The sequence below is a fragment of the Mya arenaria genome, chromosome 2, assembly GCF_026914265.1.
Source record: "Mya arenaria isolate MELC-2E11 chromosome 2, ASM2691426v1".
NCBI lineage: Eukaryota > Metazoa > Mollusca > Bivalvia > Myida > Myidae > Mya > Mya arenaria.
The window spans coordinates 24,796,632-24,813,096 of NC_069123.1; the positions used below are offsets into that span (position 1 = coordinate 24,796,632).

At 33.5% G+C, this 16,465-nt stretch overlaps 1 protein-coding gene across 1 annotated transcript in view; it reads right to left on the minus strand.

Annotated features, from left to right (window-relative positions):
- Positions 1–16,301, minus strand: part of LOC128203707 (stress-activated protein kinase JNK-like) — a 32,143-nt gene extending 15,842 nt beyond the window's left edge. The window contains exons 1-6 of the mRNA XM_052905232.1: positions 16,183–16,301; positions 13,905–14,156; positions 6,566–6,695; positions 5,718–5,776; positions 4,260–4,398; positions 3,269–3,434 (exon numbers count right to left, since the gene is read on the minus strand). Of these exons, the coding sequence (XP_052761192.1) occupies positions 3,269–3,434; positions 4,260–4,398; positions 5,718–5,776; positions 6,566–6,695; positions 13,905–14,026 (616 nt within the window). The 5' untranslated portion in view covers positions 14,027–14,156; positions 16,183–16,301. The remainder of the gene's footprint in view (positions 1–3,268; positions 3,435–4,259; positions 4,399–5,717; positions 5,777–6,565; positions 6,696–13,904; positions 14,157–16,182) is intronic.
- Positions 16,302–16,465: the final 164 nt, after the last annotated feature.

Consider the following 16,465-nt stretch of genomic DNA (forward strand, 5'->3'; position numbering starts at 1 on the left):
TGACCAATCCAAAAAAAAATGAACAGGCATCATCCCAGTATAGTAATTCATATTTATTTTATGTTTCATGAAATTCTGCCAGCTAGTGACTGAGAATGTGCATTTTTCAAAATATCAAGGGCAATAACTCAAGGACAATTGACCAATCAAATTTTTTTTTGGACGGGCATCATTCCAGTATAGTGGTTCATATTTATTTTAAGTTTCATGAAATTATACTGGCTAGTTACTGAGAAAACGCAGGTGATGGACGGACGGACGGAAGGAAGGACGGACGGAAGGAAAGACGGACGGACGGACAACGCCATTTCAATATCCCCCTCCCTATTTCATAGGCGGGGGATAACAAGGCTATATAAATTCAATTCAGGTGTTAGTAGGAATCACCTAAATGTAATTGTGGATATTTATCTCATTGATTAACATATTCAACAACATAAAAGATCTTATAAACAGAAGAATGAGTAGATTACAGACATAAAAGCTGCACTTTCACAGACTGACCATTTTGACCTTATTATTTTTTGCTTTCGAATGAACCAATTTTGGTGTTAATGTCTGACAAGATCAGATCAAAAGTTTTTCTTATTGACGTTCAAAAATTGAAAAGCGTTGGTAATGCTTTAAGATTTTTTTAATTTACAGCAGTTTCCCAAATATTTGAGATCTGTTTTATTGTGGGTTATCTTATATGACTGAATTGAAGGCAAAATCAGTTTTTCTGAAACAGAAAAAATAAAAAAGTATGTCAAAACTTTCAATCTGTGAGAGTGCAGCATTAAATATCAAACAGTAATTATATTGAAAATCGTAAAATCCCATTGATTCAAAAATCCTTTCATTAACTAATTGAGAGAAAAATCTAGCGGTGTGAACACCAACGCTTGTCTCTACCTTTTTTCATTTGAACAAGTGGCATAACTCAATAAATTTTTAAAGCAAGAGTTATGGCACATGTGTTGTTTTTAATCTCTGGCAACACATGCACCAAGTTTCATTTTAACATTTTTAATGCTTTTAGGGTTAGGCCTAAAGTTAAAAAAAAATGCTATCGTAAGGTATTGCCACAGTGCTTAAAGCATCAAGGCTATAAAAAAAACCATGAATAAAATCTTTAAAAAAACTGATGACCTAAAAATGTGCACCAAACTATTACACACCATATCAAATATCAGTGTCTGGCTTAAATGTTCAAAGAAACAAGGATACAATCCTTAACTGTAATTTATTACAAATGTGGGAATAAATCAAGGTCCAAAATTGGAAAATTGAGCTTTTCATTAGTGAAGAATTTAAAAATAGTTCCTTTTTCGGAATGGCAAGAAAGATATAAGAGAGATACAGAGCTAGCAATAACAATTAAATCCAATAGACATTGATTGTAAGGGATTGAAAGACAAATAAAGGATACCAGATACAGTATTTACTGCCAAGACATACTCAATAAGACACGGCTCAGACAAATGTGAAAAATCTGTTTGGTAATGGATCATTCCTTCTATTCAAAAGCCATAAAAAAATGGGGTTGCAGAGGCTTGACCCTGATATTTTTGGTGTCGGTCGGTCAAAAATATGATTTTCTAGACTGAGAGATGACTTAACATTTTAGAAGAGAACAACAGAGCTGGAAGAAGGAACACAAGGAAGGGCCGCAGAATTAACACCAGTGCATGTGTTGTTGTTGTTGTTTTCAGTCGAACAAGGGGCATAACTTGACAATTATAAAAGCCAGAGTTATTGGCCTTGCTGTACATGTATTGGTTACATGTGTACCAAATTTCAAGAAAAAATATATAATGGTTTCGAGTTATGGCCGAGGTTAAAAGTTTTTGCAAGTCAACAAAGCTTTTTGAAAAGCTGACAAGATCTTTTTTAAAGAGTACGGCCATTTAATTGTGATTTGTTTTTGCTTTCCAGCTGGGAATAATCTTTTAGGAATGGCCTAGAATTGAGAGATTTCAATCGGCAGACTGCCAGACACAATGTGACATTGGCTATTTAAGGATGCATCTTTTTCATAAGAAACCAAAACGTGTCTCAGGTTTTTCTCAGACTTGGCAGGAGCCTTGTCTAATGGTTAACAATGATAGCGTGGGTTTCTGATATAATGTGGAGCTCAGACTAATCATTGCGTTATATTAAGACAGAATTTAAATTCAAATACAAGACAAGCTTATTTAAAAAAAAAAAAAGATACATATACCACCAGAAAAAATAACAGAATCTTTAGAGGATTGGAGTAAAGATAGGGAACACATTAGCATTTGTTTACTTTGGACTTGCATTGAAGGCTTGCATAGACATTTTCTTATTATGGTCTCAGATTCTTTTACAGTATTGATTATATACTGACAGTAAACAAAAATGCACCTCAAATTATTTCTTTATCATTTTGTAGCTCATTATGATATTAATTTTGATTTAGAATTTTCAATAAAATTGAGTCCATAGTATATGTTCAACACTAAACCAGTGAAATATTATGGTCCGTGCTACACATCTTCATAAATTAACCAGAAACATGTACACAAAGTTTCATGCAAATATCGCTGTTAATTTATTGCCCAGTTTAAGTTTTTGCATGGCATTTTTAAATTAAAGGGGAATAATTTAAATATTATTTAAGCCAGAGTTACAGCACTTGCAGTACATTTACGTATTGTCCCTGTCAACAGTTTTAATCGTTATGCATATGGTAACAATTCAACAGACAAAATAAACTTGGTACATGCTTTAGAATCTATTGAGTCCAAAAGACAAAATGTTTTGTATTAAAAAATCTTTGTTTCAAATGATGTCTTTACTTTATATTGCAATAAATAAACTTATCTTTGTGAGATGGGCATTTGTAACAGTTTCATTTTTTGTCTGTACATTTTGGTTTTTGGTTATGTAAATAACACCCTATTAGCATCTCACTTTCTGAAAATATATGAAAATAAATTAATCTGAGATGTATCTCGTTTACACATATGAAGTCAAACAGTCATTATGCAAAGTTTTTTATGTACATTTAGCGCAGGTTTTAAATCAATTTTTGATTTTCTGGCCAAAATCTAGAAACAACTGGCCGATTAGTGCATAGAGATTAGTATGAGGTGGAGTGACCCAAATTCAACTTGCCCAGGACCATCGGACAACCATAAATGATGAGCATTGCCAAGTTATAATTAACATACAGACTTTGTTGATTAACAGTTTAATTTGGATGACTCATCAAATTCATTATTTTCATTAAATTTCAAGCCACATGTAAGAAATCACGTACCATTTTCCTTGTATCCCATGCCAAGTATGACCTCCGGAGCCCGGTAATATCGGGTAACCACGTATGGTGTCATCATGAAGCCTGTGCCTGCAGTTCGAGCGAGGCCGAAATCCAGGATCTTTAACGTGCAGTCAGATTTTACCACAATATTTGAAGGTTTCAGATCCTGAAAATACATGGAATACAGAATTCTAAAGCAACTGATATAATATCAAATGGGCACTGATAATGTACACTTAAAGCAACTTAAAGAAAGTCTGCTTACTTCAAGATGTCATTCATATTTGTATATATACATGTATATATATATATGGATTATGGAGAGAATAATGCTTTACCAGCTTCAGCTTTTCTCAAATTTGATTTTAAAGAAAACAAACAGGTGCACAATAAAAAGATGAAAATATGCAAAATTATTGTCTAAACAGTGAATTCATATGAATAAATGTTATGAAAAGTAGAGGATTTAAAAAAAATGTCAAAAATTCGGATATTTTTTTGATTTATTTTTGTTAACTAAAATGAATACGGCCTCAGAGCTATATAATAATTATGCTTGTACAAAGCATATATAGAGAGACTAGAGTATTTGCATACAAAACAGATCCTGAACTTATTTACATATTTCAGTCATAAACATTTATTTTAAGCAACCTTTATTATCTCTAAAAGCTTTATCAAAAGCATTCCAAAAAACTAGAATTCCATGAATCAGATGTGTTGGCAGTCAGAAGCATCCATCATTTTTCTAGTAAGAATGACCTTGACCTTTCAAATATTGACCATAAAATCAATAGCAGTCAATGTGCATACCAAGATTGAAAGCTCAGCAACAAGTCGTTTTGAAGTTATTGATCACAAACAAAAATGCAACACTGACATTGCCAGTGCTTGCAGGATAAAGTAATTCCTAAACATTAAGTCTTCCATGCTTCGTAGGCGGCACAAAAAGTAGGATATATTTACAATGGGATGGATCACATCATGTTACCCTGTGTATGATGCCAGCAGAATGAAGATGTTTGATGCCACACAACATCTGGTAGAGAAGATATGACATGCGTTCATGGTCTAAATCCATCTGTATCACCTGGCAAAGGTTGGCATCCATCAGTTCCATGACTAGATACCTGCAGAGGAAGGAATACCCAATAAATAATGCAAGTATTACATGTGCTCATGGTCTAAATCCATCTGTAACACCTGGCAAAGGTTGGCATCCATCAGTTCCATGACTAGATATCTGCAGAGGTCAGAATACACAATTAAATAATGCAGGTGTTACATGCACTCATGGTCTAAATCTATCTGCATTACCTGGCAAAGGTTAGCATCCATCAGTTCTATGACTAGATATCTGCAGAGGAAGGAATACTCAATAAATAATGCAGGTGTTACATGTGCTCATGGTCTAAATCCATCAGTATCACCTGGCAAAGGTTGGCATCCATTAGTGCCATGAATAGATATCTACAGAGGTAGGAATACACAATTAAATAATACAGGTGTTACATGTGCTCATGGTCTAAAGTCCATCTGTATCACCTGGCAAAGGTTAGCATCCATCAGTTCCTTGACTAGATATCTGCAGAGGTAGGAATACACAATTAAATAATGCAGGTGTTACATGCGCTCATGGTCCAAATCCATCTGTATCACCTGGCAAAGGTTAGCATCCATCAGTTCCTTGACTAGATATCTGCAGAGGTAGGAATACACCATAAAATAATGTAGGTGTTACATGCGCTCATGGTCTAAATCCATCAGTATCACCTTGCAAAGGTTGGCATCCATCAGTTTCATGACTAGATATCTGCAGAGGTAGGAATACACAATTAAATAATGCAGGTGTTACATGCGCTCACGGTCTAAATCCACCTGTATCACCTGGCAAAGGTTGGTTTGTATCCATCAGTTGACTAGATACCTGTAGTGGAAAGGCTATACAATTATTTTTTGCTCTTTCAAATGGGTTATTTACATACATGCAGATAACATTTTTGCTTATAGTATTGAAAACTGCCTGATGAAACAGTGAATCAGCATCCTAAGTTACCGTTCGCTATTGCTTTTTAAGGCTATGTGACTTTGGGGATCCAATCATTTGGCTATAACATCATAGTTTGTGACACAATTACATGCATTTCAATCATAAACTAAAAGCAATATATGGTTATACATTTCTGATTGCATCAAGTAAAATTCCTATGCTAGTTTATCATTTCCTTCGAATCAAGTCTTTTAATGCATAATACATGAACTACAACTGACAATTTCTACTTAGTGCCACTCTGGTTGATTGATAGACCTTTATATCTCGCCATCTGAGACCAGACGTCTATATTTTGGAATCTAAGACCATAAAGTGGTTCAACTATTTGTTCGCTCAATTATAATTTCCATTTTCTTGGTCTTAAAAATAAACTTGATACCCGTTCCATGTACTTACACATCTTGGAATTCTTCTAACGATCTCTGTGGCGTGAAGGCATTTAATAACCCTATAATCTGAAAGTAGACAAGAATTTACAATAAATTATAAAACGAATAATGCATCACATATTTCATGAAGATTCAATTTAATTGAATACGGTAGATATGTAATTGTCAGTTTCATAAAATCCTTGCATACCACAACAGTCATTAAATCCTCGAAAATGAATAATATTTTATACAGAGCCATTTAACTGTTTATTGAAAAGATATCATCGCACCACTGCAATTGGCAAATGCATTTTGCTGGTCATTAAAACCAAGGCATACATGTTTTTACATTCAAATATTCATCAGCAGTGAATTATTATTAAACTTGCAGCCTACTTCAACAGGCTGTTTATCCCAGAAAAAAAGTCAATATTAATGGATATCTAAATACTGTACAAGTTTCATCGAGATACAATCAAAACTGAAGACTGTATCTTGTTCACAAGCAATTGTTTACAGACGCACGGACGCACATACTACATACACATTACAATCGCATAAGCTCTTTTGGCCTTTGGCCAGTAGAGCTAAAAACTGTGATCTGATCTTTTGACACATTCTTATATCTCTGGTTTCTAGACATTTACAAAAAATGGCTCACTTAAAGGCAAAGTATGAAAGAGTTGTCAAAACGTCAATCTGTCAGAGAGCAGCTTTCAATCATAAGTACATAGTAGATTTTAAAACTGTACCCACATTTATTGCTAAAAAGCTCAAGAAATAACTCATAAATGTTATACGTTCATCCATGAGCATAGCGGCATAAAATCAATCTAACCCTACCCTGGACATACTGGTACTACAAACACTCACATTTTTATGGTTGACTAACTTCATCAGCACAAACTCCCTGTACGCTCTCTTTGCGTGTGTGACATTCTGGAATGGACGGCTCAGCTTCTTGATGGCAACATTCTGATCCAATATATTGTCATATGCTGCACTGAAATGTAAAATATGAGAGTGTAAAATAATTATTTGTAAAAAAAATATTTTCTATAAAATACCCTTTTTCTTTCAGTGCACAATCATGAATGGTGCTCCCGAGTTCTTGCCAAGCTGGTAGAAATGTTTGAAGTCAGCAACAGTTCACAAGGGCCCTGGTAGAGCTCTAACAGGCATAGCACAATCTCTGTGCTGTTTGGATCATCTCAAAGCTCCAAAGAGATTGCTAGTGATCGCATCATTGCAAGGGAATCGCAAGGTCAACGAACACTGTCCACACAAAACTACCTTCAAAGGTCGTAGAACTTGAAATGTCTGTACCTTCATGTGTTTTTTTACAAGAATACATACTCTTGGTCATTGTATTCAGCATCAATATCAGCTAATATAACTTTTTAGCAATAGTTTTATAGTTCTGGGCCTTTATATTAAGATCATGTTCAGTGCTCCAGCCAGGATTTGAAAAGGGCAGGGTGGAGTTTTGAAAAGGGCAAGCTACATGAGTCGTGTAGGGGCAATTGGGGGTGGTCTTAGGAGGGGTCAACCCCTGTCACAAGGTTTTTTTGTTTTTTTTTGTGTGTGTTTTTTGTTTTTTTGTGGGGGGGGTCTCCCCCTAGAATTTGTTTTGTTTACATACTCAATTTAAATCAATTTCCATGATTTTCAGACTTATACAAAATGTTTTTTCTCTAAAATTAGAAGGGTGTGTTTTAATATCAAAATTAAAATTTGTCTTTTTGTCTGTGGTAGTATGATTGTACTTGTTTGGCATCTTCTTTAGTGCAATGTCACATATTTCTCCTAAAAACTATGTAAAATGAAGAAAAAACAAACACAGTTAAACATTTGAAGCAATCAAATAAATAGATACACAAAAAAAAACCAAATATGTAGGGGACGAATCTTAGTTTGGTACGATCGGAATTGGGTACGAATGTTACATTCAGCCTGGCTGTTATTTAATTGTCTTTGGTAAAATAATGTTTAATATGCTGATGTTTTAGAATATGACAATAAAAATCACTTCCCTAGTTTAAAAATCACTTATAAAACATAGAGCATTGATAAAATAACTCTTAACTACTTATCATTTCAATAAGGATGTTTTGAATTAAATTTTCTTTCTTAAAGTGGTTTTGATGAAAGAAAAAGAACTTCTATAAAAAATATTGAGAATTTTCAATGTTAATACATTTAGATTTCAATAGGAGTTTGTTGATCAATATAAGATACTGCATTTGTGACAACATACTCCGAGAAAATCGCTCTTCTACCACATTGAGTGTTACAATTTGCCTTCAGGAGACAATTAACTATCATTTACGTAATGAAACTTGGCAATCATCTCTTCTAATGTAGAACAAAAAGCTGTAGTTCATTACATCCTTTAAATGTCCCAATGTAATACTATAACCCACTGGGACAAATTCAACGAATCAACATGTTTTTTCTTTTTCTTTTGCGCTAAATATATATTCTGTTGCATGCACTTAAAACTTTCTATTATTGAATTTTCACATCAGTTTGTAGAGCAACTTAATAAAATGACATCATCGACTCTCTGCTGTAACCGCATTCTAACAGAAAAAAACATAATCTCTGCAGATTTATTATTCAAACCGATGACAGCGTCAATTCCACATCCTGTCACATGACATTGTTTTTCTCCTTAACTGGCACAAGTATCAGTCATAACAGAAATGACTCGCACTCTTTTAACTGAATCAGGTCACATTACTCAGAAACGGTATTGATCTGAGTGGATTAGTTTTTTCTTCAATGAAAGCCACTGTATTTTATCAATTGCCTTATATGGGAAGACAATTCAGGGTCAATGATGCTAGTTAACAATATGATGACAAATATGATTAATAAAGTGTTCCAGCCAGGTTTTTAAGCTGCACTCTCACAGATTCAACATAATGACAACTTCTTTATTTTTTGTCTTGGAACGAGTCGATTTTTGGGAAAATGCATGGAAACCAGTGATATAAGACTGCTGACAAAAATCAGATCGCAGGTTTTCTTAATTATGTTCAAAAATTGATGTTCTATGCATTTTCCTTTAAACTTTTAGCCATAAATCATTAATTTACGAACGTAAATACGAAAAACTTCAATCTAATCTTTTGTCAGCAGTCTTATATCACTTGTTTTCAGATATTTACACCAAAATTGGCTTATTCCAAGACAATTTTTTTTTAAAGTTGTCAAAACAGCAAATCTTTTGTGAGTGCAGCTTTAAAATGTGCAGGGTGCTGCAGGAAAGGGACAGGATGCAAAAGAAGAGAAGGGCACATTGTATTGTGTTACGAAAACCTTAAACATTATGAGTTGGACAGAAAATGTTAGGAACTGCATTTTTAAAGTAATATTAGGTTTCAACTGTCATGTACCGTATATAAAATTTGTATGTATTTATTATCAGAGTATAACTTTTAATAAAAACAAAAGATATATTTGTTTTTCTTAAGCACCTACATTTATGAAGGTTGATGTGTGCAGGTGCTACCAAAAAAAGGAAAGGGTGAAGCAACTTTCATTTACTCTTTAGCTTAAACCCTATTGCTGCAAATTATTTTAAGAGTAACAATTCCATGACAACACTATGACGTTAAACAATTAAAATTTACCTACATTGTATCCAGGAATTGAAATCTTTTTTCTTTGCAAATACAGTGGTTTATTTCACCATTTTGGAAATGGGGCTGGGGGACCTTTCTGATTGGAAAAATGCGTCAAATTTCACTCAAATTGGCAATTCCAATTTCGTCTTTAAATGTGAACAAGGAAGCTTTATAAAAAAAAGACAGGAAAATAAAAGAATCCCATTATATAGTCTCTTTAAGAATACACGTCTAGTTTGGAGTTCCATTTCTTAATTAACAAAAAGACAAAGACATTTTTAAGAAAAACATCCATATAATTGTGACTCCTTTTACATTTGGGAAGAAAGAGTATACGTAATTGCTTTGGGAATGGCGCCAAATTTTGACCACAAATGGGTCAGAAATAAAAGAAATCACTGATAACTCAACTGTCTAGTGTTTTCCTAATATTTTATAGGATATCTCTTGATAGAAAATTCATCAGCAGAACTATATACGGAAAATATTTTACAGATGAATAAATTTGACAGCTCAATAACAGAAAGTCGAAAATATGCCTGTTCACAGACAATTCATAGGCACTGGTCAATACTGACAGACAGTTGGTAGGTTTAGCTTTATTATAAATCTGAAAAACTCACAAATATAGCAGCAGACCCGATGTTGTTTTTCTTCATTAGACCAGTTCGTGGTAGAAATTCGGCCCCATTCCCAAGCTTAAACGTATACCTTTTTTTCAAAATGTGAAAATCAAATTTCAAATTTAATGTTTTGAATATTCATTTATTTTTATTTTTTTGGAAAAAAATGGCCCCAAATGGCCAACTCATAATGTTTAAGGTTTTCGTAACACAATACAATGTGCCCTTCTCTTCTTTCGCATCCTGTCCCTTTCCTGCAGCACCCTGCACGTTTTAAAGCTGTACTCACAAAAGATTTGCTGTTTTGACAACTTTAAAAAAAAATTGTGTTGGAATAAGCCAATTTTGGTGTAAATATCTGAAAACAAGTGATATAAGACTGCTGACAAAATATTAGACTGAAGTTTTTCATATTTACGTTCGAAAATTAATGATTTATGGCTAAAAGTTTAAAGGAAAATGCATAGAACATCAATTTTTGTATGAAAGAGTTTGTTTATTCTTAAAGAAACAAACTTAACCACATTCATTTATCTCTAATTCCATGCTTAAAAAGCATTTTTTTTAATTATAATTTTTCTAATTATAATTTCTAGCCAATATTGGAATTCCATGACAGCATATTACCATTCCCCCCCCCCCCCCCCCCCCCCCTCCATATTTCTAGTTTCTAGTTTGAAATTTTAAATGACTTTCTTTATTTTAAATGACTTTCTTTATTTTAATTTAATTCTTAGATTTCAAATTTAAAAAACAAGAGCACGTGAAACGGAGCATTATACGCCCCAAGAAGATTCGGCTTGAGGTCTTTAATAAACATTTAGATTATGCTAGTATACTTCTTACTAGGTGTGAAGTGTTTACAACAAAGGCTTAAACTTCCAATATTGAAACGGAATTGCTAATGCCCCCCAGTGAAATTAGCCTTTGAGGTATGGACCTGGAAAGCATGCTTGACAAATGCTTTTAATGTAGAGATGATTTGTATAAAGTTATTTGAAAATTGCTTTAGTAGTAACCCAGTTATGGCCTGGACATGGAATTGCTAACGTCCCCCCCCCCATGGTGATTCTAGTCTTTGAGGTATGGACCTGGAAATTGCACGCGACACATCCTTTTAATGTAGTGATGATTTGTATAAAGTTATTTGAAAATCGCTTTATTAGTTACCAAGTTATGGCCCGGACACGGAATTGCTAACGCCCCCCAGTGAAATTAGCCTTTGAGGTACGGACCTGGAAAGCATGCTTGACAAATCCTTTTAATGTAGAGATGATTTGTATAAAGTTATTTAAAAATTGCTTTAGTGGTAACCCAGTTATGGCCTGGACATGGAATTGCTAACGTCCCCCCCATGGTGATTCTAGTCTTTGAGGTATGGACCTGGAAATTGCGTGCGACACATCCTTTTAATGTAGTGATGATTTGTATAAAGTTATTTGAAAATCGCTTTATTAGTTACCAAGTTATGGCCCGGACACGGAATTGCTAACGGACAGACAGACGGACGGACAGACGATGGAGGCCATAACATAATACGACCCTTCGGGCGTATAAAAAATTATACATTAAAATTTTACAGCAAAAAAGTCTGAAATAAATGTTTGAAGTGAAATGTGGTAGAAAAACGATGTCAACAGTGTACATACATGTACTTCCTACATTATTCATTTCCCTTTAGTGCTAAGGCAGCTTCAGTGAGCCTTAAAGATTGTTTATTCATTAAATTGTGGCACGAAAACAGTTGTATAAGCCTGGCTAGTGGACACTAATTTACTTTATGACCTTTTTCTAATGGGTTTCCAATTTTTCTGTGACTGATCAATTCACGGCCTTGAGGATGTATCTCAAGAAAAAAACAAGTGGTAATGCAATTTAAAAGCCCTATTTTTCATTTTGACAAATGTGGGTGCTACTGACCCATTATTTACACTAGTCCTGAATTTCAGGCTGAGAAAAATTCTGAGTTTCTTGAAAATTGGAGAAACACTGGTAAAACCAAATTTTGTTTTAATATTTGACCAAATGACATTGTTTTTTAACCAAATTTGAACGAAGTTCATAATGGTCTTAATATCACGAGGGCAAATATTATGTCAGAGTTTCATAAAGATTGGATCAACACTGCTGAATTCATTAACGCAAACTTTTTTCTGACCCAAGATTACCCATATTTACACTGATCTGAAATGTCATACCGAGAAAATTATTCTGACATGAGTTTCTTGAAGATTGAATGAACATTGATCAATTAGAGAAATATGTGAGGAATAAAAAACTTTTAACCCAAAATTTGGTCTTAATATACACCAAGTGACCTGTATAACCTAAATTCAAACTGTTTTAATATCATGCTGACATATGTATATATATTTTGACAAACTTTTATGAAGATTGGTAAAAGCCTGCCTTTTTAATGAAAAATCAGGCAAATAAGAGTTTTATGTGTAATGTCAAAATCATGGAAAAAGTTAAGGGAGTACAACATGTACCCGGTACATGCAGCACAGTAATTATCGACAAATTGTGTTGGATTAATTCATGTTACAATAGGTGCTCATCCAGTGCAAGTTCCATGTTACTACTTTTTTTATTTCCATATGAGGTTTAGTGACATCACAGAGCCTTCAATTTCCAAAACTGGATAAATTGTCTGTTAGACAGATCATGATGAAACCATATAGTCAGTGTAAAAGAAGATTTTAATTGTTCTAGTTTTCTTAGAGCAATAAGAGACAAAGAGCGCAGTAGATAAAACGGTAGTTAGATTGATTGAAAATTGTTTCAGTTTCTTTCAAGCAATAAAGGACATTTGGGTGGAAAGATATTGATTCACGACTTGTGAAAATATGCCCTATAGGATAGACTGGCTTAAAAAAAATACTTTAAGTGCCAGTTAAAATATTAATGGCTGTCATTAAACTTAGGGCTCCATCACTATACACCATTGTTTAAATTGTGCCATAAAATCAGAAATGCATTTTAATGTTCCAAGGTAATGGTTTTTATTGTTATTTTACCAATATAATTTGTAAGTATAATGTATGGTTTCCTAAAAAATGGATGTACCAGGTAGCTAGCGATATAGACATATGAACAAGCATAGCATCTTGATCTACTTAAGGACACGCAAACTATTGTCATTTTTGGGAACATTGATGTGGGAATTTAGGATTTTTTTTATTTGATTTTTTTTTGGGGGGGTGGGGGGTGGGGGGGGTGGGAGGGGGCTCCATCAACCCATTGTGAATATTATCAAATAATATCAAATTGGCCTGGCTACGGTAACGCCCCAGGCCTGTAAAACAATGAAATGTTGCCATTACAAATTATAGACAAAATATATCACCTGATACAAAAAAACAAGCCTTTCCGCTCTTACTAGACTAAGGGTACCCTATTCACACTCTATAAATGGCACTGTTGATGGTACTGATCAATAAACAAACAGATTACATGCAGGAAATCTTCCCTGAAACTATTTCCTATGAAAGTAGGTTTTTATTAGGGTTGAGCACGAACTAGAACGAATAACAAATATATATCTTCAGTTTCATTCACAGCATAGCATGTTTAAAACATACATGTCCTACATTAAAGTATGTAGGGTTTACCATTACTAGGGTATGTTCTTAATAGGGACATTATTTAAATAATTTTTTATGGCAACTAGGTAAATGATATAAAAATTCATTAAATCTACCTAACACTCTCGAATAATCTTTCAAACTTCAGAACATACATGTATGAAAATTTTCTACTAAACTGACAAACAACCAGAATGTACTACGCTTAAATAAAATTAAAGAAGACTGGCTAGTGGAAATTTTAGGCTATACTAGCTCATATTGACAATGCTAGGCTTGTTTTGAGGAAATACTGTATTTGCTGATTTTGGGAACATTTGGTGTCTTGCCCCTTTAAGATCTATTGAAACAAAAATAATATGAGACTTACCAAACTATTCCCTGAGCTCCAGAGCCAATAGGTCGGAGGTTCTGGTATCGCTTGAGGATGGTGAAAGTAGAATCCCCAACTTCTATGGTCACATACTGTGACGGTTGTTTTGAGTTACTCATTTTATTGTAATGTTTGATAAATAAATGTCACTCCTTTTGCAGAAAAGTCTACTGATCCATGTTTAAGCCTTCTTGAAAGGCTGAATGGGATGAACAAAATGTCCACAGAAGTAGTTTATTGTCCTTACACCTGAAAAAGATATAAACAGACAATAAACATCTAGCAAGCAACTTTACTCACCTTTTAAATATGGGGCTAGTATTCATTAAGCATCTTAAGAAACTTTCTTAATTTAAGCATCTCAATGGTCAACGATATAAAAACTTAATTAATAATAAGTCGACTCAAGTTAGCAACATGGCTTCAGATGCTTTATGAATATGGCCCAGGACTACTTTCTTTAAAGTAACAAACTTGTGTCATACTCATTCTTTCTTTAAACAGACTTTTTACAGAAATACATGCTTACCGCTGTGCGTCCATAAAGGGATGTTAGGAAGTATATTACTTCTTCAAAATGGGCTTAAACTTATAAAATTTGGGTCCTTTGAAGAACCAAAAACTTCCAAAAGTGAAATTTTGGATATTCTAAAAATTAAATTATGAAAGGATGACTCTTGGAGATATATAATATATATATGCACACAAACTTTAAGCCAATTGAAGTGTATCAATGTCCTACATGTAAGAGTTAGAATTTTTATGATCACTTATTATATTTTTCCATTTTAATACCAGAGAAATCTATTACATGAACGTGTATGGAAAAAGTCGTACCAACCTAACTAAATGTACCTTATTTCAGGGCTGTCTCAGGGCCGAAATTTAGCCCCATTCCTCATATTAAAAAGTACATATTTTGCCCAAACATTGTGTAAAAAATCATTCAAAGGTATTTCCTACTGATTTTGATGCAAATGCTACACTGTACGACAGTCTGAAGTTTAAAGCTCTCAATCCTGATTTCAGGATTGAGAGATTAAACATAAAAACCCATGTCTCCTAAAACTGAGAGACAGCCCTGCTTAAGTGAGAATTTGTCTCCCATATATTCCATTGTTAAGATGTACCCATGTCTCCTAAAACTGAGAGACAGCTTTGTTTAAGTGAGAATTTGTCTTCCATATATTCCATTGTTAAGATGTTAAATACATGTATGAACATACAGGGTAAGACACTAACATTATTTAAAAGGTAGTCAGTCAGACTTCTGGATCTGAAATCCTGCCAGTCCAGCAAAAATTCTGGTACGCAAAATAAAATGCACTGTTTTATTTTTATTTTTGGGCGATGGTTCTGAAAAGCCTAAAAAACAGCACGTATACATGATTGTTAACAAGGGTCGACCTTCAATGTAACCTCAAAATCAACTGGCTTAAATATATGGTATGATAATCTATCGTTTAAAACACCTTCACTGTACTTAAGATGGGTTTTCCCTTTCTAAATATAGACATACTTTTGACTCAAATATTGATTAAAAGGCTATATAATATGTGTACAAAATTGTACCTAACTGTTCCCCCATCACCGGCAAGCTTTAGAAAGAGTGTTTTTTCGTTATGATGGCATTTTTAGCCTACCAATTATCATTATATGTGTTTAGAGCGATTTCTGTTACCATTTGGATCAACCAGTAGGATTGTTGTGCTTCTAAGATGTAGTTTCAAGTATTCTTTGCACTGAAAATGGCATATGCATATGATTCACATTTATATAGAGTTTATTCATGTTTGAACTTGGTGTTGACATTTTTCGTAAAATACAAAGATTCTCTTCTCCATATTATAACCCTCAAGGTTTTGCTAGAATGTTAGGCGTAAAAGACTGTTGTGGAATGATGATAAGTTGTTGTTTTATGACCCATTACAATATAAACAGCCTAAACTTTGGCTCTGAATCATACTTTCTGGTGTCTGTGGTTGAACATACATGTCTAGAATAATCTTGAAATGAACTGAAGGTGATCTCTAAAAGCTATATCTTTCAATCAAATTATTACGTGTTTGTATTACGTTGCTCTTGTGAATTATACTTTTTCATCAAATAAATATGTTTAAAATATTCTTCATTATCTTTAAATGAGTAAAAATCGTAAAAAAACATGTTTGGCAAAGAACATTATTTCAAGTATTTCAGTAATGTGTCATCCCTTCAAATATATCTAATGAAAAATGATCGGTTAATATGCAGAATAAACTATAACAAATGTTACCTGTATATGATGTGGAACTATAATTAAACTCAGATCATGAATATTTTAACATTTAATCGCCAAACATATCAAAATACACGAAATTATTTCACTTGTCAAACTGATTGGAGCAATGTGAAGTACGTCATTCAATTTTGTGTAGTTTAATTATCGTGCATTTTAACGTTTTCGCGAGAGAATTAAAAGAAGTTCAAACTAATGTTTATTTGTTTTAAATTGTTTCATAGCATAAATGCGCAAACATCCATATGCTTCAAATTCATATATAAAAGGAAATCAAAAT